Source organism: Zootoca vivipara, chromosome 6 (genome assembly GCF_965207765.1).
Source record: "Zootoca vivipara chromosome 6, rZooViv2.hap1.1, whole genome shotgun sequence".
NCBI lineage: Eukaryota > Metazoa > Chordata > Lepidosauria > Squamata > Lacertidae > Zootoca > Zootoca vivipara.
This window is the reverse complement of record NC_142589.1, coordinates 59,215,406-59,236,577: the sequence shown is the minus strand read 5'-3', so window position 1 is coordinate 59,236,577 and position 21,172 is coordinate 59,215,406. Positions and strand designations below refer to the sequence as shown.

At 45.8% G+C, this 21,172-nt stretch overlaps 2 protein-coding genes across 3 annotated transcripts; one reads left to right on the top strand and one right to left on the bottom strand.

Moving 5' to 3' along the window:
* Positions 1–1,217: 1,217 nt before the first annotated feature.
* On the top strand, positions 1,218–11,805 carry LOC118087670 (kelch-like protein 31). 2 transcript variants are annotated; one of them, XM_035120566.3, is made up of 3 exons: positions 1,218–1,387; positions 6,687–7,893; positions 9,861–11,805. In XM_035120566.3, the coding sequence occupies exons 2-3, from the start codon at positions 6,704–6,706 to the stop codon at positions 10,591–10,593; spliced, it is 1,923 nt and encodes a 640-aa protein (XP_034976457.1). In that variant the 5' UTR covers positions 1,218–1,387; positions 6,687–6,703; the 3' UTR covers positions 10,594–11,805. The 2 variants fall into 2 exon arrangements, with proteins under 2 accessions (XP_034976457.1, XP_034976458.1); XM_035120567.3 differs by lacking the exon at positions 1,218–1,387 and adding an exon at positions 4,179–4,278.
* A 2,122-nt stretch (positions 11,806–13,927) lies between these two features.
* RPL11 (ribosomal protein L11) lies at positions 13,928–21,150 on the bottom strand. Its single transcript, XM_088671093.1, has 6 exons — positions 20,981–21,150; positions 18,527–18,680; positions 17,325–17,431; positions 17,093–17,224; positions 15,292–15,402; positions 13,928–14,002 (listed from the first exon to the last, which is right to left on the bottom strand). The coding sequence occupies exons 2-6, from the start codon at positions 18,648–18,650 to the stop codon at positions 13,973–13,975; spliced, it is 504 nt and encodes a 167-aa protein (XP_088527219.1). The 5' UTR covers positions 18,651–18,680; positions 20,981–21,150; the 3' UTR covers positions 13,928–13,972.
* Between the last annotated feature and the right edge of the window lie 22 nt (positions 21,151–21,172).

Sequence of the window (21,172 nt, the reverse complement as noted above, 5' to 3'; positions counted from 1 at the left end):
TGGTGTTTGTTTTAAAAGTCTTTTTTCCACTGCATCAGCAGGGCATCAGCAGCACAGTGCCAAGGGCTCCCCAAAGTCTGGCACCAGAATTCTTCCCACCATGTCATTTTGCTGAATATGTAGTTCAAGCATGCATAACCAATCCTTCCAACAGACGAAGGCTATGTACACACCCCACATGACTTTCTCCAAAGAATCCTGGGAAGTGTAGTTTGTTAAGGGGTGCTGGGAATTGTAGTTCTGTGAGAGGTAAACTGAAGTTCCTCGTATTCTTGTGGGGGGAGCTATGTGCTTTAAGGGGTCTCTAACCTTTAGCTTTAGTGCAGTGATGGCGAACCTATGACACGCGTGTCAGACGTGACACGCAGAGCTTGTCTCCGCTGTTAAAACCCATTGTCTCCACTGTTAAAACCGATCCTTTTTTGTTGTTGCTGGTAGCCAGAGATTGGTTTTTTAACCCTTTCTGTGCTGGTTTTTTCTGGCACTTTGGCAGGCGATGATTGTGTGTAACAGCGTTCATTTTTTAAGACGTTCTGTGCTGGGTTTTTTGGCGCTTTGGCAGACTATGTCAGTGCTGCGTGTTAGTTCCAGCGAAGGTATTATTCGTCATTTATTTCTGTTCTCTTCCCCCCCCCCAAAAAAGCGCAGCAGCTTTGGGGCATCCCCCTAAAAAAGCAAAGTAACTTTTATGCCCCCCCCAAAAAACCTCCAAAACTTTGGTCAGCAGCTCCCCCTAATAAGCTCAACAACTCTGGGCACTTTGTGATAAATAAGGGTTTTTTTGTTTGGTTTGGTTAAATAATTGGTTTTTGGTTTATTAAATATGGTTATATATTACAATTATACATTTTTGTTATTTAAACTATAAATATCATGAATTTATGGGTTTTTTTCTCGAAGTGACACACCACCCGAGTTATGCTCAGTTTTTTGGCGAATTTTGACACACCAAGCTCAAAAGGTTGCCCATCACTGCTTTAGTGTGTGCACAGCCAAAGGTGATAGGTCAGTTGTTATTATTTATTATTTTATAATAGTCATCACCCCCACATTAACAAATAGCAGCTGAGACAGAGAATGGTGGCTTGCCCAAGACCACTGAATGCAGACCCACTTGGAGCCCAAACATTCATTTGGAGTCCTATGTCTTTCCTTTTTTTTACCACATACTTGTACGGCAGTAGTGTGTCACTCCTATCAAGCTGGATGCAACTGGCGAGTTGATAAGGGTCGTCAGCTGGCCAGGCTGAATTGGGAAAGGAGGAGGAGGGACAGGGTAGCTGCTACATTTTGGACGTCTGCCTGAGTTCCCGAGTGCCTCTTAGCTTGTGCAGAGTCCAGGCATTGGTTGCTATACCCTCCACTGGATCAGTCTCTTGACACCAAGGTAGGGAGCAAAGGTCCTTCTGTCTGTCTGTCTGTCCTGAACCAACCAGCTTGCCCTTTTCTACTTTAATATTTGCAGAGTGGTTTACGGGTCACTTGCGCTCTTAAAAAGTTGGGTGCAGATGGAACAAAGTGAGTCCTTCTTAAGAGAAAGAAACACTAGCTGTGTGAGTGACTGGAATGTGGGAAAAAACAAGAGGAGAAGGCTTAGATTTCCGTTGCCTAAAACCTACAATTTTTCATGATTTCAGGGTGGGGGAACAAAATACAAATTCAAGCTGTTTATCGACACGCCAAAAAGTAAATATGACCCAAAATTGCCATAGCAGTATTTTAGCTAAGCTAGAGGTGGGCAGAAAAAAATAGATTGGAGGGGAAGGTCTCGTAATGGGCATTTTCTGGTTCTTAGGATTCCTGCAAAGAATGCTGGACTCAGTGGTCTTTGGCTTGATCTAGCAAGACACTTCTTTATGTTCTAAGTAAACGTATCATTTAGCATGCACAGTATCACCTGACACTGATTACTTATGCCGTAACTGTTAAGAGATACTGAGTCTACTGAGTCTGCACTCTCGCTTTATAATTTTAACACATGTTGGTGGCCATGAGTGAGGGATTCTAAGCAGCAGCAGAGGGAGGGAGGACTGCAACACGTAAAACGGATTATTCTAACCCTGATCTAATCTATCTGTGGGGCTTAAAAATGGTCAACAAAGGTAATGTCCAAAAAGGCAGCAGGTGGAGGGAGAAGGAATATAGATATAGAACAGTTAAGGATGTCCTGAGACGGGTAAATACAGTGCTCTGAAAACTCAAAGCAGGAGATAAATGCTAGTTTTATTTTATTAAAACATGAACAGAATAAAAATCCAGATTCCAAACACAGTGGTACAATAGGTTTTGTACTGTGTGTTGTGTGTACAGAATGACATTTAGTCAACAAAGCAGTAACTTTGCACATAATTCTGCTATTGTTAGGCATTTACACTGGCAAATTGAGTTGGATGTGCTGGATCCAGATTAATGGCATGTTCCTATACTCAGAAGTAAGTCTCATTGAGTTCAGCGGGTTTATTCTCCAGGTAAGGGGCACAGGGTTGCAGTTTAAGTCTGCAAGTCAATCACACTTAGGTCCCATTGACTTAAACTTTTCATATTGATTTAAGTGAGACCAAAGTGCCACTTGATTAGTCTCGATCCAAGCCTATATTCTGCAGTGTAATTCAAGGGTGCATTTGCTTTCAGAAAGTGACATTTTCAATTGGGCTTTGCTGTTATTTTGGCTGGAAACTTCAATAGAGAGTTAGAAAGGAGAGGGGGAATCCCTGGGAAATGGGAATGACGGCTCATGTAAGCATTTCCTAGAAGGCAGGAATCAGCACCCATCTCCACACAAATGCTTAGGCAAGCCATGTGGTTTGTGCAACAGTGAATGGTATGTCACCTAGTAGCCCCATAGATAAGCCTGCAATGAACTTCACATAGTTGTTGATGCTGCTGTTGCTGTTTTTGATAGTTATTGTATCACAGTGTTTCCAAAAAATTTGTTATCTGGATTGCAGTTAGCTTGTTTTTTGGCTTATATTGGAGGCACACACTTCACTCACTCACACTAAAAATATGGATCCATTTTAGAACGATAATAAGAGCTCTGTTAGATCAGAGCAAGGGTCCATCTAGGTCAGATTCCTGTTTCATACACTGGCCAGACAAATGCTGACAAGCAAAACATGGAAGCAAGAATCCTCACCTGTCATTTGCCCCCGCACTGGCAGCTGTTATTCATTAATGGGTAGACTGTACCTAGATGGGGAGGTTCTCTTCAGCTGCCATAGCTCATACCTTAGGGCTCGATTGTGCCATCTCCATGAATGTAATTAATGTTCTATGATATAAGCACATAAGAGCAGTCCTGCTGGATCAGATCAAGGAACCACCTGGTCCAGAATGTTTTATACATCACCAGCCAGATGTACACCTGTAATGCAGGACCCCGTCAGGAAAAAGTGCATCCCTATTCCTCCCAATTGCTGCTCAATGGGCACAGAGTAGTGGAGGCATCCAATGTAATGGCTCAAGCTGGAATCCTTGGCACACTTACCTGGGAGTAAATACCACTGAACTCAACTTATTTTTAAGTAGAAGGGGAAGGGATGTCGCTCAGCAGTAGAGCATCTGCTTTGCATGGAGAAGGTCCCAGGTTCAGTCCATGGCATCTCCAGGTAAGGCTGAGAGTGTCCCTTGTCTGAAACTGTGGAGAGCCACTGCCAGTCAGTACAGATAATGTTTAGCTAGATGGACCAATGGTCTGATTCAGTATAAGGTGGCTTTCCTATGTACATATCAGATTGTACCACATATTTTTCAAAACACACATTACAGTGCAATTGTAGATGGGTCTACTCAGAAGTGTTTTTAAAAAACAGCCTATTGAGTTCAATGGGGCTTACTCCCTGGAAAGTGCCTTAGCATTGCAGTCTCAGACCCTGCTTGTGGCACACCAGCACATCCCAGTTTCGGACTCGCATTGCCTTTACAGATTTTGCACACCATTTTTGTCCCCAGACCGAAGTACAACCATCACAAAACAATCAATTTAGGAACAAGCAACCCCACTAGGAAAAGTGTGTGGGGAGGAGGGAACCAGTAGCATCATAAATACAACTATGGGAAACAGACAGCATGGGAAGCATGTCTAAATAAGTCTGCTTGGGACATTTTCCTAAAGGCTGGGAGGGAAGAGGCAGGGAAGAATTTCCAGAGCCTAGGCACACCTCTGGAAAGGTCCTGTTATATGTACTGTCCAATTGCACATCAGATGGTGGTAAGATGTAGAGGAAAGCCTCTTCAGAAAGTCTTCGCTGGTGAGCAGAGTCCTGTGGAGGGAGCAAGGTAAGGGGTCCTTCAGATATCACAAACCCAAGATGTATACTTAGAACTGGGCTTCAAAAATACACTGAGGGCCACCTTTACCTTTACCAAGTAGATATAGAGTCTGTGAATAAAGAGTCTGTGGCAGTAGCAGAGTATAGTTGTCCAACAGTCTTCAGAGTCAGCCCCATGCAGAGGATGTTGCAGTAGTCCAGCCTACATGTAATCAAAGCATGTGTAATCGTGGCTTGATCTGCCTTCTCCAAGAAGGGTCACAGCTAGCACCTTAGTCACAGATGCACAAAGCACACTTTGTGGCCACTGTAACAACCTGCCCTCCAGAGGTAGGGCTGGGTCTAGAGACACTGTCAGACTGAAAGCCTGATCTTTCAGAGGGCGTGCTACTCCATCCAGATCCTTAACGCCTACAGATGTCTGCAGATCAAGTTCCTGTTAAAGGCACAGGTACAAAGGCTGATAAAAGAGTTGGCAACCCTAGCCTAGGACTTTGCTTCCTCCCCATCCTGTTCTAAGAATTGCCAATTGCTTAACCCTCCAGAAATCTGATCTTTATGTCCAGCTCTGAGAGATGCAAGACAGAGAGGCACTTTGGCTATTTCTGGCATGTAACAAACAGGTTTGTCACCCAGGAGGTCAGATCTCCTTCCCTTCCCCCCCCCCCCAGCGGAGGGAAGGGAAGGTGGACAGAAACAGCTGAGAAACATTAGCAATGAGCCATCCTGCCTGTGGAGGGTCAGAATCTGTATGCACGCTCAGTTCAGATATCAAATGCAGTCATGTAGCATGTCGCGTCATGAAGTCCACACGTGGCAAGCCTTGATGGAAGGAATTATTACAGAAGGGTACACCAACCTTTTCTCTGTGTTGTGGAAGATAAGGTGTCTGTCTTGCCCAGAGACACAGACTGTGCTTTTAGTTACACGCAACAGCCTAAACCATATCCTCTATTCTCCCACGATGGGTTTCTGCAAAAAGAACTGTACAGAGCTGGAGTAGCTAAGTAGCTGAAAGTTTGAGCAGTGAGGGAACAACTCCCTGGTTCAAATCACACCACAGCTATGAGCTCCCTTGGTTGACCTGGGCCAAGCTACTATTTTAAAGCCTCAGGCCCACCCTGCCAGCTTTGTGCTAGGATAGTAATAATACTGGCCCACTTTACAGGAACATAGGAGGCTGCCTTCTACCCAGTCAAACCAATGGTCCAGCCAGCTCAGTATTGTCTGAAAAGGTGGGCCTTTTCAGCCTAAAGGCCACGTTCCCTTCCTGGGAACTTTTCAGGAGGCCACAAATCAGTGAAAACTAGTCTGGTGGGTCGCTTGGTTAGAGTGTCAGACTACCAGGTTTTGATCTCCCTCGGCCATGGAGCCCCCAGGGTGACTCTGAGTCAGTCACTGCCTCTCAGCCTAACCTACCTCACAGGGTTGTTGTGAGGATAAAAGGAGGAGGGGGATGGCTATGTATGCCACCTTGAGAGCCTTGGAGGGAAAGGTGGGATATAAATGCAGCAAATAAAATACCAGTGGGGGGTGTGGGCAGAGGCAAAAGTGGTCAGAACAAAATTTTAGCTTTGTAAAACAGGCTAGTTTATCCATACATCCACAACCCCCCCCTCTAGCCCCCATCCAAGTAAGTAAGAGGCATTCACAGAAGTCAAAGAAATTCCAGCATGGGTGCAGCCAGGATTTTTTTTTGGGGGGGCGGACATTTGTTGTGAGGTGGCAGAACTGATATGATTAGTCAGTAAATTAAGTATTTCTATTGTTTTACTTGATCTGGGGGGGGGAGTTCCCCATAGGCATAGCCAGGGGGGCAGGGAGGGGCTGCTGCCCACCCTAAATCAATAAATTAAAAATAAGTACATAGCAAACTGAGGTTCTGCGCCCCTTAAGAAAAGGCCTGCCCCCCTCAATAAAAATCCTGGCTACACCCATCGAGCTCTCCCACCCCACCCCACCCCCTGGCTATGCCCATGAATTCCGGCTAGGCAAAAACACCCAAGGAGAGTACGAAGTAGGGCGGTTTGAGAGGTGTGGCCTGGGGGAGAGAGGGTGTGGCTAAGAAAGGGTTGTGGCCTTGAGGCAGTCCCAAGGGCCTTAGAGAAACTGTGGGGTAGAATGCATTTGGCCCCTAGATTAGGGTCACATCTAAAGGCAATTCCAGTTGACCGTAGAGGCATAGCAAACCTTTGGCCCTCCAGATGTTACTGAACTACAACTCCCATTGCCCCTGGCAATTGGCCATGCATCCTGGGGCTGATAGGAATTGTAGTTCAGCAACATCTGGAGGGCCCCAGGTTCTCCACTCATCTCTTTCAAATTCCTCCAACCGTTTTGTGCAGGAGGCCAATATATATATGTCACCTATGATATTCCTTTACAAAGCAGCGTTATCCTTAATACGCCTTACAGGCCACGCTTCCGCTCCAATGGCACCCAAGAAGAAAGCCCCAAAGAAGAGCAAGCCGTCAAAGATGGAGACGTCTACGAATGTCACCATGGTAGAGGACTCTTCTCTTGACATTGACCACCATCAGCAACTCGACGGCTTGTTTGAAAATGGTTCAGGTGGCTTCCTCTGCACTGCCACAGAAGTCACAAATCCTAGCCATGGAACCAGTGTTCTGGAGGAGATGAGCCTCATGCACCAGGAGCGTTTCCTCTGTGACCTCACTATCGTCACAAAAACAAAATCCTTCAGCGTTCACAAGTTGGTCATGTCTTCCTGCAGCGAATTTTTCAGAAGCCTGCTGAAAAAAGACCCAAACCTTCAACAAGTGGACCTCAAAGATGCCTCCTCCTTAGGCTTGGCTACTGCCATTGCCTACACCTACACCGGAAAGCTGAACCTTTCTCTGTACACCATTGGGAGCACCATTTCCATAGCCAGCCGCCTGAGGATGTATGCTCTGCTCAACATGTGCACAGACTTCCTCATCCAGGAGATGAATGTGGAAAACTGGATGTACATCGCCAACCTGGCAGACACATACAACCTCAGCCAGGCGAAGGATGCTGCAAGGAAGTTCATCCGAGAATGCTTCCTGGAGTTCTCCGACACTGAACAGTTCATGAAACTCACCTTCGATCAGCTCAACGAACTGCTGATGGACGACAACCTTCAGTTCCCCAATGAGGTGGTGGTCTTTCAGATCGTCATGAAATGGATCGAGTTTGATCCCAAGCGGATCAAACATGCCGCCGACCTCCTGAACAATGTCCGGTTTGGCACGATCCCAGCTCACGACTTGATCAACTACATCCAGCCTGTGCCGTGCATGATGCAGAACCCGGAATGCCACAAGCTCCTGGTAGACGCTATGAATTACCACTTGTTGCCTTATCAGCAAAATGACCTCCAGTCCAGAAGGACCAAGATTCGAGGAAGCCGTAAAGTGTTGCTCATGGTTGGGGGCCGCCCGTGCTCAGCCGAGAAAGCTCTTAGCAAAGATGTAAGCTACAGAGATCAAGAAGGAAACTGGAATAAGCTAACAGAGATGCCCACCAAATGTTTTAACCAGTGTGTTGTGGTGATGGATGGATTCCTCTACGTGGCTGGTGGAGAGGATCAAACTGATGCCCGGAACCAGGCAAAGCATGCAGTTAACAACCTGTGCAGGTAACGGGGAGGTTGCATCTTGAGTGACACTGTCTAAATAGGGTGCCCAAGCAGGGGTCTTCCTCATGCCTGAAATCCATGTTGGGGAACTCCAATTCCTATTATCCCCAGCCATCATGGACAATGGTTTGGGGAGCTGTATTCCAGCAACATCTGAAGAGGCCAGCAGTTTCCCAGCCCTGGATATACTGGGGGTCACCTGCCAGAGGCACAAGTAGGCAGAACAACAAATGTGAATTTTACCAACTGTAGACTAGTTTCTGTACTCCCAGCCCTCTCTATCCCCCGTCTAGGCAAGCAAGAGGCATTGTCAAAACTCAAATACACATTCCAGCCAGTGGGGAAAAAAATCAAAGACTGTATGAAGGGCAGGTGAGAGGTGTGGCCTGGGGAGAGTCCCACGGGCCAAGTAGAGAGACCTAGTGGGTTGTATGTGGCCCCTGGGGCTGAGGTTCCCCACACCTGATGTATAAACTGCCTCACAGGGCAGAGAAAAAGAACCTCAATTTAAAAATAGCATCACAAAATAAAAATCACATATAGGTAGGTAGGTAGACAGATACAGTACTGTAGATCTGAATATCAGTATCGATCTCTAAATGCTTGTGTAAAAAGCCGTATTTTAAGTTGGCTTCTTAAGGACAGTCCTGTAGATGTCTTACATATTATAAGAGGGAAGGCATTCTAAAGTTGGGGGAGGGGGGTCACCACCGAAAAGGTCCTTTTCAGGGCAAACAGCTAGCAAGGCTTGAAGGGTTTTGGGGTGGTGAGGTGGACTGAGGTGTATGGAGGAAAAGGCTATCCCTGGCTGCTAGTGCTGCATGCTGCCTCCACTGTTGGAGGGAAGATGCCTCTGAAGACCAGTTTCTGGGAATCACAAGTGGGGAGAGTTGCTGGTGCACTCAGGTCCTGCTTACACTTTCTCCATAGGCATCTGGTTGGCCACTGAGAACAGGCTGCTGAACTAGATGGGCATTTGGGCTGATTCAGCAGCCAGGCTCTTCTCATATTATGTTCCTTTGGACAGAGGAAAGTACTTATTTCTAACCCTGATTTTTATTGAGGACAGAAGCCTAAGGCATGTCACAAAAAATTATTTCATGGGCGAGAGAGACATTTTAATAGACATCCGTTTGAGCCAAAAAATCAAGGGGCACAACAGGCAGAGGAACTTTAGATGTGTTTTGAGGCAGTATGTTTTTCCCCCAGGGGCACCTAGAAAAAAAGGAATGTTCTCCATGACTCTGGGCTTAGTGGACTTATGGCCCTGCTGCATTTATTTACAGTCATACCTCGGTTTAAGTACGCCTCGGTTTGAGTATTTTCAGTTTAAGTACTCCGCGGACCCGTCTGGAACGGATTAATCCACTTTCCATTACTTTCAATGGGAAAGTTCGCTTCAGGTTAAGTACGCTTCAGGTTAAGTACGGACTTTCGGAACCAATTACACTCATACCTCGGGTTAAGTACGCTTCTGGTTGAGTACTCCATGGGCCCGTCTGGAACAGATTAATCCACTTTCCATTACTTTCAATGGGAAAGTTCACTTCAGGTTAAGTACGCTTCAGGTTAAGTACAGACTTCCGGAACCAATTGTGTTTGTAAACCGAGATACCACTGTATTTAGAAAATGTATAACCTGTGACCCCTTAAGTAAACAGGCCTCAAGTTTGCTAGGGGCCCCATCTGAGGAGTGGGACCCCAAACTGTTACTTGAGGCCTCACTAGGCAAACTCAGACCCCCTGCTTCAACCACACATAAGAAGCCAACACAGCAACACCTGTGGAGCCTGCTGGATAAGCCCAGTGGTCCATTAAGTACAGCATCCTCTTCTCACAGTGGCCAAGCAGATGCCTGTGGGAAACCCACAAGCAGGCCCCAAGCACAGCTTCCAACTATGGAGGCAGAGCAGAGCATTGCCATCACACTCAATGGCGACAATGACAAACTCTCTTCCCCTCTGCAGGTATGATCCCCGTTTCGGCACCTGGCTGCACTTGGCCAGCATGTCACACAGAAGAACTCACTTCAGCCTCAGTGCCTTCAATGGGAACCTCTATGCCATCGGGGGACGTAATGCCAAGGGGACCCTAGTCTCTCTTGAATGCTACATCCCTTCAGCCAACACCTGGCAAGCCAAAGCAAACATGGACTTGCCCCGCTGCTGCCATGCCAGCGTGGTCATCGATGGCAAGATCCTGGTGACGGGCGGCTACGTCAACAACGCCTACTCCCGTACCGTTTGCAGCTATGACCCCGCCACAGATTCATGGCGAGATGGTGCATGGCTGAGCAGCCCCCGAGGCTGGCACTGCGCTGCCACCTTAGTAGATCGTGCCTACGTCCTGGGCGGCAGCCAGTTGGGTCCCAGGGGGGAGAGGGTGGACGTCATCCCTGTGGAGTGCTACAACCCTTCCACGAACCAGTGGAGCTACATGGCCCCCCTGCCCACCGGCTTGAGCATGGCGGGGGTGGCCACCCTCGGTGGGCAAATCTTGCTTGTCGGTGGTTGGAATGAGAGTGGGAAAAAGTATCAGAAGAGCATCCACGCCTACAATCCGGACCTGAACGAATGGACAGAGGAAGGAGAACTTTCTGAAGGTACCGTGGGGGTCTCCTGCTGCACCATTGCCCTTCCGCACTCAAGCACCAGGGGCTCCAGAGCCAGCTCAGCTGCTTCAGCAACAGTCAGCATTTAAGGGTGAGAGGATGGTTGTATGGAATGGAGGAAAGAGTCAGAACTGCCCTCAGCTGGCACGATCAGGGGGTTCACAAGAACGTTGAAATACTTCTTTAAAAATCTCATTAAAAATCTCTTTTGCCAGCTTCCAGGAGATAAATATTCTACCTGTAGAGCAGGTGTGGGCAGCTCTTCGTCCTCTATGTTGCAGAAATACAAACCTCATCATCCCTGGCCACTGGCCATGCTCGCTGAGGCTGATGGGAATTGTAGTTCAGCAACACTTCCAAGGCCAAAGGTCCTCCAAACTTGCTTTAGACAATTAGCAGTGTCTTACTGCAACATGGGAGGCTAACCTGCAGCCTTCTAGATGTTATTGGACAACCCCCACCCTTGACTATTGGGGTTAATGGCATGCAAGTGCATCTGGAGGGCCACAAATTAGTTACCCATGTACTACAGCTTCCCTCACAGAAAAATAAGCAACAGGGCTGAATACAGCATCTCCTTCCCATGGTTTTACTTTAACAACACTTTTAAAGCACAATTTCTGGTCCCTCAAGCGAAACCGGAAGACGTCATTTGAGCTGAAATATAACCCCCCACCACCACCCTACAGCTTCTACCCCCAAATATCACCACCAGTTCTTTAAAAGAAAGGTGTGACCCTTAAGGCCTACCTTGAATGAACTGCGTCACTGAGATATAGGATTCCCCAGGTCTAAATTAAAAATCTGAAGAACACTTTACAAATTTGTGTTGTGTCGTCTCTGGTGTGGAGGAACTTTGAAATGGCATCCAGTGTGTTCTGTCAACCAATGACTCTCTTGAAATGAAGTTTTCAAGGAAGGGATTTAGGCTGCAAATCCTGCACACTCATACCTGGCTTCAACACTGCCCATTCAGGCCCTTGCAGTTTTATAGCCTCCCCATCCCCGGAGTACCACCCGTAAGAACAAAAGGGTTTCTCATCAAACCTTTTACATTAATAATTTCTCTTTCACACCATGCCTCAAGGAAGTACGTTGCTAGGGGACAAAATAATTATGAGAGGCAAATGAAGCTTAGTTAATTGCAGGGTGGTTGACAGCACTTTCCCCCCACCACCCTGGGCAAGGAGGGCACGTGTGCTTGGAAGTGTTTGTACTGAGCTGAATCAAACTCAGGGGATTGTACAATTGTGGTGACAGCGTTTATCCATTACCAATGAAGGCACAATATTTTCCTGTTTTCACACAGGCCTGCCTCATGTTTTATACCAGGTCCATCTAACCCAATAGTATCTACTAAGTAAGGATGCAACAACAGGAAATTTGTGGATTTCTTTTAACAATTTCTACAGGTAGCAGTGAAAACTGGAAGGAAAACATCCCTCCCCTTGGCAGTCCGGGCCGGCTCTAGGGGTAGGCTGGGTGGCACGGGGCTGGCAGGGGGGTGCCATGCTGCGCGCTGCGCCTGCCCACCAGGGCGGGGGCGCCAGAGCGATCTCCGCACCACGGCGCCAGACATGCTTGAGATGGCCCTGTTGGCAGTCCTTATCTGGATCACCTCCCATTGCTACTTGGCAGTTTAAATAGGTGGAAATCCCTGCACCGTGTAATTTTGATGCCAACATTTGTCCTGCAAAATCTCTGGTAGGTCTTTCCAGAATTGTTTCCCTATGATGCATTTAGTTGGAGAGTTCTACACTCAACCTCAGCCTTCTGTGTCCATAGTTAGGTACTCTGCCACTCAGCTACAGCCCCTTCAATTACCTAAAAAAATAAACCTGACATAGCAGCTCACTTTTGCCTGTCCCCACCTTGACCAATAGAGGTGGTATGTTCAGCTCCCTGTTATCACTGCACACAAGTATCACTGTAGCAAGCCTTCAGCTGTCTCCACTAAGTGCACATACAGCATGCTGAAAGCAATCCTCCATGGGCCCTTCCTCTCATCTACCCATTTGGCTCCTAAAAGGTAAAGGGACCCCTGACCATTAGGTCCAGTTGTGACCGACTCTGGGGTTGCGGCACTCATCTTGCATTATTGGCTGAGGGAGCCAGCATACAGCTTCCAGGTTATGTGGCCAGCATGACAAAGCCGCTTCTGGCGAACCAGAGCAGCACACGGAAACACCGTTTACCTTCCCACTGTAGACCTATTTATCTACTTGCACTTTGACGTGCTTTCAAACTGCTAGGTTGGCAGGAGCTAGGCTCTGTGGTTTAACCCACAGCACCACCTGCGTCCCATTTGGCTCCTAGATTAGAGCAATTATTTCTATTAGAACGGCTTTGGGCTAGCTCCATTTGGCGAGAAGAAAGCCACTCATTTTGTGTGTGTCTTTGGATGGCACAACTTGTGAAGACTCAGAATATATTTCTCCTTCATGCTATCACCTGTGCTATATGCTTTTCAAGGAGCGCTACTAATTTGATCTCAGGAAACGTCTGGCTGGCTGTCCCAGCCAAGAAAGTCAATGGAATTTTTACAACCCACCCAAAACTAAATGAAACACCCACAATACTCCAGCTGTCTATCAAATATTGAATACAGATCAGAACTGGAGAAAGAGGATTAGTAATAGAATATGCTAAAAGGCAGTCTGAGCAAAGACTCTGCTCCACTCCACACAGAGAATACGAATTGAAGTTTTTACAGAATTCCATTTGTTACTAATGTCAAACAGAGCACGATCTGAAGGCATGTGGTGCAGCAGCAACGTTGAAGCTAACTAGGTCTACTGTCAGTGCTTGGACACAAGAGGATGGGAGCCCTCTATATGCCACTTTGGTTCCTTAGAAGAAAAAGGTTAAGATAAAAGTGGTGGCTGGATGTCAAAATAACATGGAGCATTTTCCTAGTACAGGAAAGGAATTATCACCCATACTGTTATCTAAGGAGGTACAAGATCTTCCAAAGCAGAGTAAGGGCATGTAATGTTAGCAATGAGACAGCGGCTACTGGGATCACCTGTGTCTTTGATGGCCAGTGGCATAGGCTGGGGAAACTAGGCTCTCCATGGCCAAGCCAACCACAGGCTACACCTCCAAGCTATTTTTGTAAGAGTGAAAGAGAGAGCAGAAACAGAAATATTGCCACTTTCACCCCACCCTCTGTACTTGTGGAGTGTCTCTGTCCTGTTTCCTATCTACCCCCACCCTGCCAAATGATAGGCTTCAGGAACCAGTTGAAATCATGTTGTATGTCTACTGTTGCTTGACACAGTCCTCCTCCTATAGCAGCTTTTGCCATGCCTCCGGATTAGGCAGACAATAGCTGCTGAGACACAACATGGAAAGGACAAACATACTGATCCAGATATAGTGGCTCAGCAAAGGATGAATGACCACAAAATACACAACAGCAAGTTAAATGGTGGAAAGATTTATTGACTTTTTTATACTGGAAACTTTTCATTTACCAGGAAGGATGATGCCGTCATACTGCAAGAGAAGAAAATGTTTATCAAAAAAATTGTGCAAGAAAGACTAGTCTTTAAAGCACAGCCACCACCAGGAAATTTCTCCCACATCATGTCTATGGCAAAGTGATTTGATGCACTGGGAAACAAACTCAGAAGTTAGCAGATTCTAAATATTGCACCAGCCCACACAATAGGTTTTTTTTTTGGTGGCACATAAAAAGGAACCAATTTCTGGTTGGATGAAAGGCAAGAGTATTTACAAGCCATTCAAGCAGGAATAGTGCTATAAAAGAGAAGCTTATACATTGTAAATAATGATCTTGCCATGCAGAAGCATATTTCAAATACTTTTGAGATGCTGCTCGCAACACTTCCCTATACTGTGAAGAACTGTATGAATTGCCCCCCCACCCCCCAAAATCTCCAGCCACCTTGCTGCAGAATGCACAGGTCACACAGATCTTTTACTTTTGTTAAACAGAGCTCCATTAGACTAATGTAGGCAAACACTAACAATTCAATACAGCTCTCCAAAACTGTTCCAAACTATCAGAACTGCTGAAGACTTATGTACTGGGATTCTTTAAGAAGTGGAAGGTAAGAACTGAGCACAATTATTTTATTTAAATACTTATAAACAACACTTCCATAAATTTAAAAGGCCATTTACACCATACAAAAAGTTACAATAAAAACAAATAAAATGCAAATTGGATAAATTCACATTTCAAAGGCCTGGGTAAACAACATCCCTTTTAGGAGACATCTAAAAGGAGCCAGGGATGATTCCTGCCCAACCTCTACTTGTATGGAGTTCTACAGGGCAGTGTCTGCCACACTAAAGGCTTGGTCCCTAGTGAAGGCTGATTGGGCTTCAGGAGTGTGCAAAACACCAAGAAGTGCTCCATCAAATGACCTCAGTGATCTAGGTGGAGCATAAGGTATCGTGATTGCCCTTACAGCACTTTGGGCCGAAGTTATTCAGCACTTTGTGAATTAACAAGAACCTTGAGCTTGGCCAGATGGCAAAGTTCAATACTGTATACCTCTGCTCTCCCTGACCGTTTGACATGGGCCAAGCTAATTGTAAACCCTATTCTAAAGATGCTAAGGTTAGAAACTGTTGATTACACTAGATTGTACTGTTCTGCCTCCAATTGATTTTGGCATCACTGTACACTTGGGGAAGGAGGGGAGGACAGGGATGCAGTTTCTTTTAGATATATTGGTCTAACACAAAGAGGTCAACAAAGCTGACTAAACATGTTTTGCAAGCTTGTTCGCAGCTTAAAATGCAACAAAACCTACCTTCTGCTGGAACCAACGCATGGCTTCCTCCTTGCTGATTCGGTGCTTGGCCCCAATGCTACCAGTTCGGTGCTTCTTGTCAGCAATGCTGAAGCCTGGCCTGCCCAAAACCTGCAGCAGAAACACAAGCCTCATTTAGACCTTTAGAAAGCCTTTTCAGATAGACTTCCATCTTTCGTAGTGCTAGAGAAAGAAATTCTGATGCAAGTCACTCTCCTACACTAACCTACCTCAGATGTAGGTCTCCAGATTAAAATGCAATACCCCACCTTCCAACATTAATGAAATAAGCAAAGCCATCATGAGCAACACTTGCTGAAGACTAATTCCTATGCTCCTTTTTAAGAATTTATAAACACAATGTTACATGAACAGCTATTTAATGTGTTCATTGTAAATCCACTTTTCTGCCTGTGTGGCCCCACAAAGAGACTTACCACAATACTGACTATCAAAAAACAGAGCAGAAAACTGACAACATCCTTCTGATTCCAGTATAGTTTAATTACTTTTAAGCTATTATATACACATACACACACATTTTTTGTGTGTTTAATTTTTGTAAAAAAAACCTGGAGAAATGAATCTGGGAAATAAATGTAGCAATCTATTTTTAAAACTGTAAGCACAACAAGGGAACTGTCAGCAAGCGATTTAAAATTATCTTAAGAGCAGTGTCAGCAGTGCTTCACTGGACATACGTGTTAGTCTCACTTCAGGAACATACAGAGTAAACTATTTAAAAAATGATTCTGTTGCAGGCCTGTATGGCAGCAGCAGAAAAGAACAGCAGTCATTCCAGTACGTAGTGCTTTTCAGTTGATGCTTTTACAAGTTGGTCCTATTCAATTCTCACAGCTGCTCTGTCAGCTAAAATACAGTAGGTTGAGAAAGGAGACTCTTCTCACCCAATAAGCTTGATAAAGTGGGAATGTGAATATGAGTATATCCAACAGCAAAGTTTGCAGAGAAAGTAAGAAGTATCAATTGGTCAAACCACACTATTCCCTTTCTACCCTTGTTACCAGTTGTTATAGCACATGGGAAGAGTAGGAAGAGAGCCCACACACATCACAACACTTTTTGGGCCTACCTAACCTCATACGTAACTCAGGTGTCCATAGATACAAGACTGGAACAATAAAATATCATGGCACGTTTGGGCCTGGTCCACAAGCTCTAGCTGGTGCAGAATGCAGCAGCTAGACCACTGATGGGCGCTGAAAGCATGTGACACCTTTGTTAAAACTTCTGCACTGACTCCCTTTACGCTACTTGGCCAGGTTCAAGGCTCTTGTGTTGAACTATAAACCCTGAACAACTTGGTCTCAGGATACCTTAAGGATTCACCGAGACCTTATGTACCAGGTCAATCACAGAGACCCTCTGGAGGAGAGCATTTAGTGTTGCTGTTCTCACACCGTGGAATAGTCTTCCAGGAGAGATTCAGCAGGCATCCTTGCTTCTGACTTTCAGGCATATCTTGAAGAACCTTTTATGCCAGTGGGTCTTTGCAGGTGTTTAATTTTATTTTGGTTTTTATATGGTGGGATAGAAATACTTTTATCTATAAATATTTGCATGCATGCACCAAGTGCACTTGCTACAGCATAAGTTCAGGCTCCCCAGATTTGTTTTAGGGTAACAGCCCCTCTCTTGTGTGTCCAACCATGCAGAAAATGGCTGCTACCATTGCAATGGCACCAAGGCTCAGAGTTAGTAAGACTGACAAAACAACTCTATAGACATGACATCTGGATTACAGCACAAGAATGCAAAAGGGTAAGCCAAGTATACAAACCACATAGAAGTCCAAGCCGTAGATACCAATACTAGGATCGTATTTAATCCCCAGATCAATGTGCTCCTGGATTCCAAAGCCAAAGTTGCCGGTGTCAGAGAAGTTATTCTTCCTCAGCTCGTATTCTCGCACCTGAAACATTGACATCAGCTTTAAGCTTTGACATTTTCCGCCTTGCATGTGCCAAGTTCTCTTAAGAAAGCATCCAAATACAGCAAGGACAGCACTTCACCTTCAACCCTTTCTCCAAGATCTCTTCAGCTTTGGCCCCACGTACAGTGCAGTGAACGGCTATCTTCTCATTTCTCCTGATCCCAAAGGACCTGACTGTGTATCGAGCTGAAGAAGAAACACAACTTCTCTTAGGTTTGCTCAAAGGGTCAGCAAAAGGACAAGTATGACATGCCATATTCAGGGAAAACAAAAAGAAGGTTGTCAGAAATGTCCAGCAAACACCCAGCTCCAAGTTTAAGATTACAACTTCCAAACTGTAGACCCGCATCTGCAAACAAGCAATACAGAAAACTTGTTGACAGGCCACGCTAGTGCAAACACAAAGAGGGGAAGGTATGCATTACTGCTGATCAGGAAATGGGTTTAAGTGGCAAGTCCCCAACAAAAACACCAGCTGTACGTGGCCTCGGTCAATGGCTTAAAGCAATGTCTCCCAACCTAGTACTCACCATATGTTGTTGGACAAGTTCCATTACACTTATAACCACTAGCTGTGCTTGGTGAGGCTGCTGGGAAGTTACTGTCCAAACTTCTAGAGAGCACTACACCAGGCATAGGCAAACTCGGCCCTCCAGAAGTTTTTGGCCTACAACTCCCATGATCCCTAGCTAGCAGGACCAGTGGTCAGGGATGATGGGAACTGTAGTCCCAAAACATCTGGAGGGCCGAGTTTGCCTATGCCTGCACTAGACAGAGAAGCCTGAGCTAAAAGCTACTTTTGATAATATTGATAGGCTAACAAGAATCCAGTTCTCTTTTTTAAAGCTTTCTAGCATTCATAGTTAAAGGGAAGTCTGCAAAGGATAAAGGCCTGGACACCACAGAACAGAAAGCATGAAATGTGGATTCCAGTTCAAAATCAATCCAATTTGGTGTACAGAGAATTATGCGGTGGGCCAACCCATTCCCTGCCTTCCTGCCCTGGGGCAATCACCTATCCCTATTCTTTTGCCCTAGTCACCATGCTGTGCAGGACCAGGGTGCCCACCCACACAACAAAAAGCGAAGTCTGGGCAAGTGGAAGCAAATGAAGTTTCCAGACCACTGATGGTATTAAATAACTTTGGAAACACTGTTATACATCCCTCACAGAAGCCGATCCTTCAAAAAAAAATTCAAAAAATAAAAAGAAAATGGTATGACGAAAATGGCAGCCTTCTTGCTCTAGAAACTTCAGTAACAGCCTTCCAAAAAGCTTACCTTTGGAGAAAACAGGAGTCTGGCCGGTGAGCTGCTCCAGCACTTTGGCTGCCCGGGTGAGCCTGTCTCCACTTTCCCCAACACAGATGTTCAGGCAGAGTTTGCGGATACGCAACTCCCGCATGGGGTTCTCCTTCTCACCCTTGTCTTGTTGCTGTGGCAATGGTAGGGGAAAGAAAGCAGTTAAACCAGCAACAGCTTTTCCCTATACACAACTCATGTGGCGTGACACAAGGAGCAACGTATTGGGCTGGGATAAGTTTTCATAAGATGCTTAACATCTACAAGCATAACTTCTGTCCCCATGTTGGCAATTTAACATGACCGGGGTGGCGAATGTGTGCCCCACCCTACATTATGTTAGACTCCAACTCCCATCGGTGCCAGCCTGCATGCCCAATGATCAGGAATGATGGGAGTTGCAACAGCCAGAGCGCCACAGGTTCCCCATCCTTGCCCTGGACCCTAAAAGGCCTTCAGGTGGCCTTTTTGTGGTATTCTCTTCGTGGTATTCTCCATATTCATCTCTCATTATTGCAATTTAGAAAGATTCCTAAACTAGACCCTACCCTCTCCAAATGTTATGGCTTACCAATACTGTTGACACTCCCCATCCACCTGAGGAAAAAGGCCAAACTACCACCAAACTCCTTGGTCTGCCCAGTCCCCTTAATCTGCTCTAGTAGGCAAGCTTCAAGAAAAAGAAAACCAGCCTACTAGCCAACAAAATGTGATTAGTACAGGCTCTTGAAAAATCCTATCCCAGAGCCTTTTCTTCCCTACTGGAAGCCTTCCAATACCTCAACATCAATATATGTGCCACCGCTATCACATGAGCAACTTATAGAGTAGAACAGGGGTCCCCATACTAAGGCCCGGGGCCGGATGCGGCCCAATTGCCTTCTAAATCCGGCCCGTGAATCAGCATATTTATACATGAGTAGAATGTGTCCTTTTATTTAAAATGCATCTCTGGAATATTTGTGGGGCCTGCCTGGTGTTTTTATATGAGAAGAATGTGTCCTTTTATTTAAAATGCATCTCTGGGTTATGTGGGGCATAGGAATTCACTCATTTCCCCCCAAAAAATATAGTCCGCCCCCCCAAGGTCTGAGGGACAGTGGACCGGCCCCCTGCTGAAAGCGTGCTGACCCCTGAAGTAGAATAAGCAGCACCATGAGAAACACAGTAATTGTTAAGATGGTTCCTAATTCTGGATGTCTGTTTCAAAGTTTGAGGTGCTTCTGTAAAAACCTGTTGGTAGCTACCCTATGTAGAGTTTTAATAGGTTGTTCATAACCATGGCTAAACCAAACTCAGCAAGAGGTAAATACAATACTGAGTGATACTTTACAAGGGGTAACTGCAACTTACAGTAATACTGTATCACAATACTGAGTGATACTTTACAAGGGGTAACTGCAACTTACAGTATCTTTAAAATGTAGTGAGGCTGGTGACCAATAAGGTAAATACATTTACCTTGTTGAAGGTAAAAACAACAAGAACCAGACATGCAGACAACCCAACAGATAATGGGTGTACCCTAAAAATAATTAATTTCGTGTTTCTTCTTATAAACCATGTCATGAGGATCTGCAAACAGTAAACAAAAGCCACAGAGTGCAAAGCAGCCAAGATGTAAATTCACCTGATACCTTTACACAGTCCTGGTTTGTTTTTAACATCATGAATTTGTTTTAGCCCTGTTTTTTTAGTAATATTGACTTTTTATACCTGCCATTTTTGTTGTTTGTAAACTACTTTGTACTGGCTTTGCCCAGAAAAAGCACAACAAAACCAACAAGATAGCAAACACATTCCCTTTCCCTAGACTTCTAGCATGCTAGGTAGAAATATTCTAAACTAGCCTTTCTAACAACATACCAACTTCCTGTGTGCAATGAACTTTTCTGCATGAGGTATTTTATCACTCAAGCCTTCCAGTGCACTGCCCCCCCAAAAAACCTTCAGCCTTAAAAGAACTACACCTACAGAATTCAGCAAGAGAAGCTTATTCTAGCATGGAGACAAAAGCAACAGGGCAAATTACACTGGCTGCTTTTCTTGTGTTATCAGGCTGTTCTCAAAGAACCGGGGGGGTGGGGAGAGAGAGAAGCAGAAGGGAGAGCTGGCAACCACCTATCACCCAAGGAAAAGCATATTGGGTAAGAAAATGGAGCCCCAAAGAAAGTGGAGTTTGTGGGTGCACTGATTTCCCGGAGCGCGCACCCCAAAGAGAACTGAGTGTGGAATGGAGGATGGGAATGAAACATCCCATCAGGCCCAGTCAGCTTTCCCAATGGTCAGAGATAAGAGGGCCTGGAGGACGACAGTATCTCCAGACCCACGTTTAAGGCCTCTACAAAGGAGGAAGCTCGACTCCTTAGCCTGGTTTAGCCACAGGGCCAGCTATTCCTACGGCCCTCCCTCCCCACCCGGCGAGACTCTCACCGCTTCCCAAAACGGCCCCACGGAAAGCCCCCAGCCCTTCCCCGCCGCGCCTGAGTAAATTCCTGCCCAGAAGGACTGGGACGCGGAAGGATGGCGGCGGATTCAAGGGGTCCCTCCGCGTAACTCTTCAAACACAAGCTACTCACCGCCATCTTGGAGGCGTGGAAGAGATCGTGATGGCCCCGGAACGGG

Bases quoted from the DNA above. Each gene is read 5' to 3' on its own strand.
- LOC118087670 (XM_035120566.3), top strand. From the start codon at position 6,704: ATGGCACCCAAGAAGAAAGCCCCAAAGAAGAGCAAGCCGTCAAAGATG. The intron at 7,894-9,860 runs GTAACGGGGAGG...TCCCCTCTGCAG, and splicing joins GCAGTTAACAACCTGTGCAG to GTATGATCCCCGTTTCGGCA.
- RPL11 (XM_088671093.1), bottom strand. From the start codon at position 18,650: ATGCGGGAGTTGCGTATCCGCAAACTCTGCCTGAACATCTGTGTTGGG. The intron at 15,403-17,092 runs GTTTGTATACTT...TTTCTGCTGCAG, and splicing joins ACGGCTTGGACTTCTATGTG to GTTTTGGGCAGGCCAGGCTT. The intron at 14,003-15,291 runs GTAGGTTTTGTT...CTTCTCTTGCAG, and splicing joins TGCGTTGGTTCCAGCAGAAG to TATGACGGCATCATCCTTCC.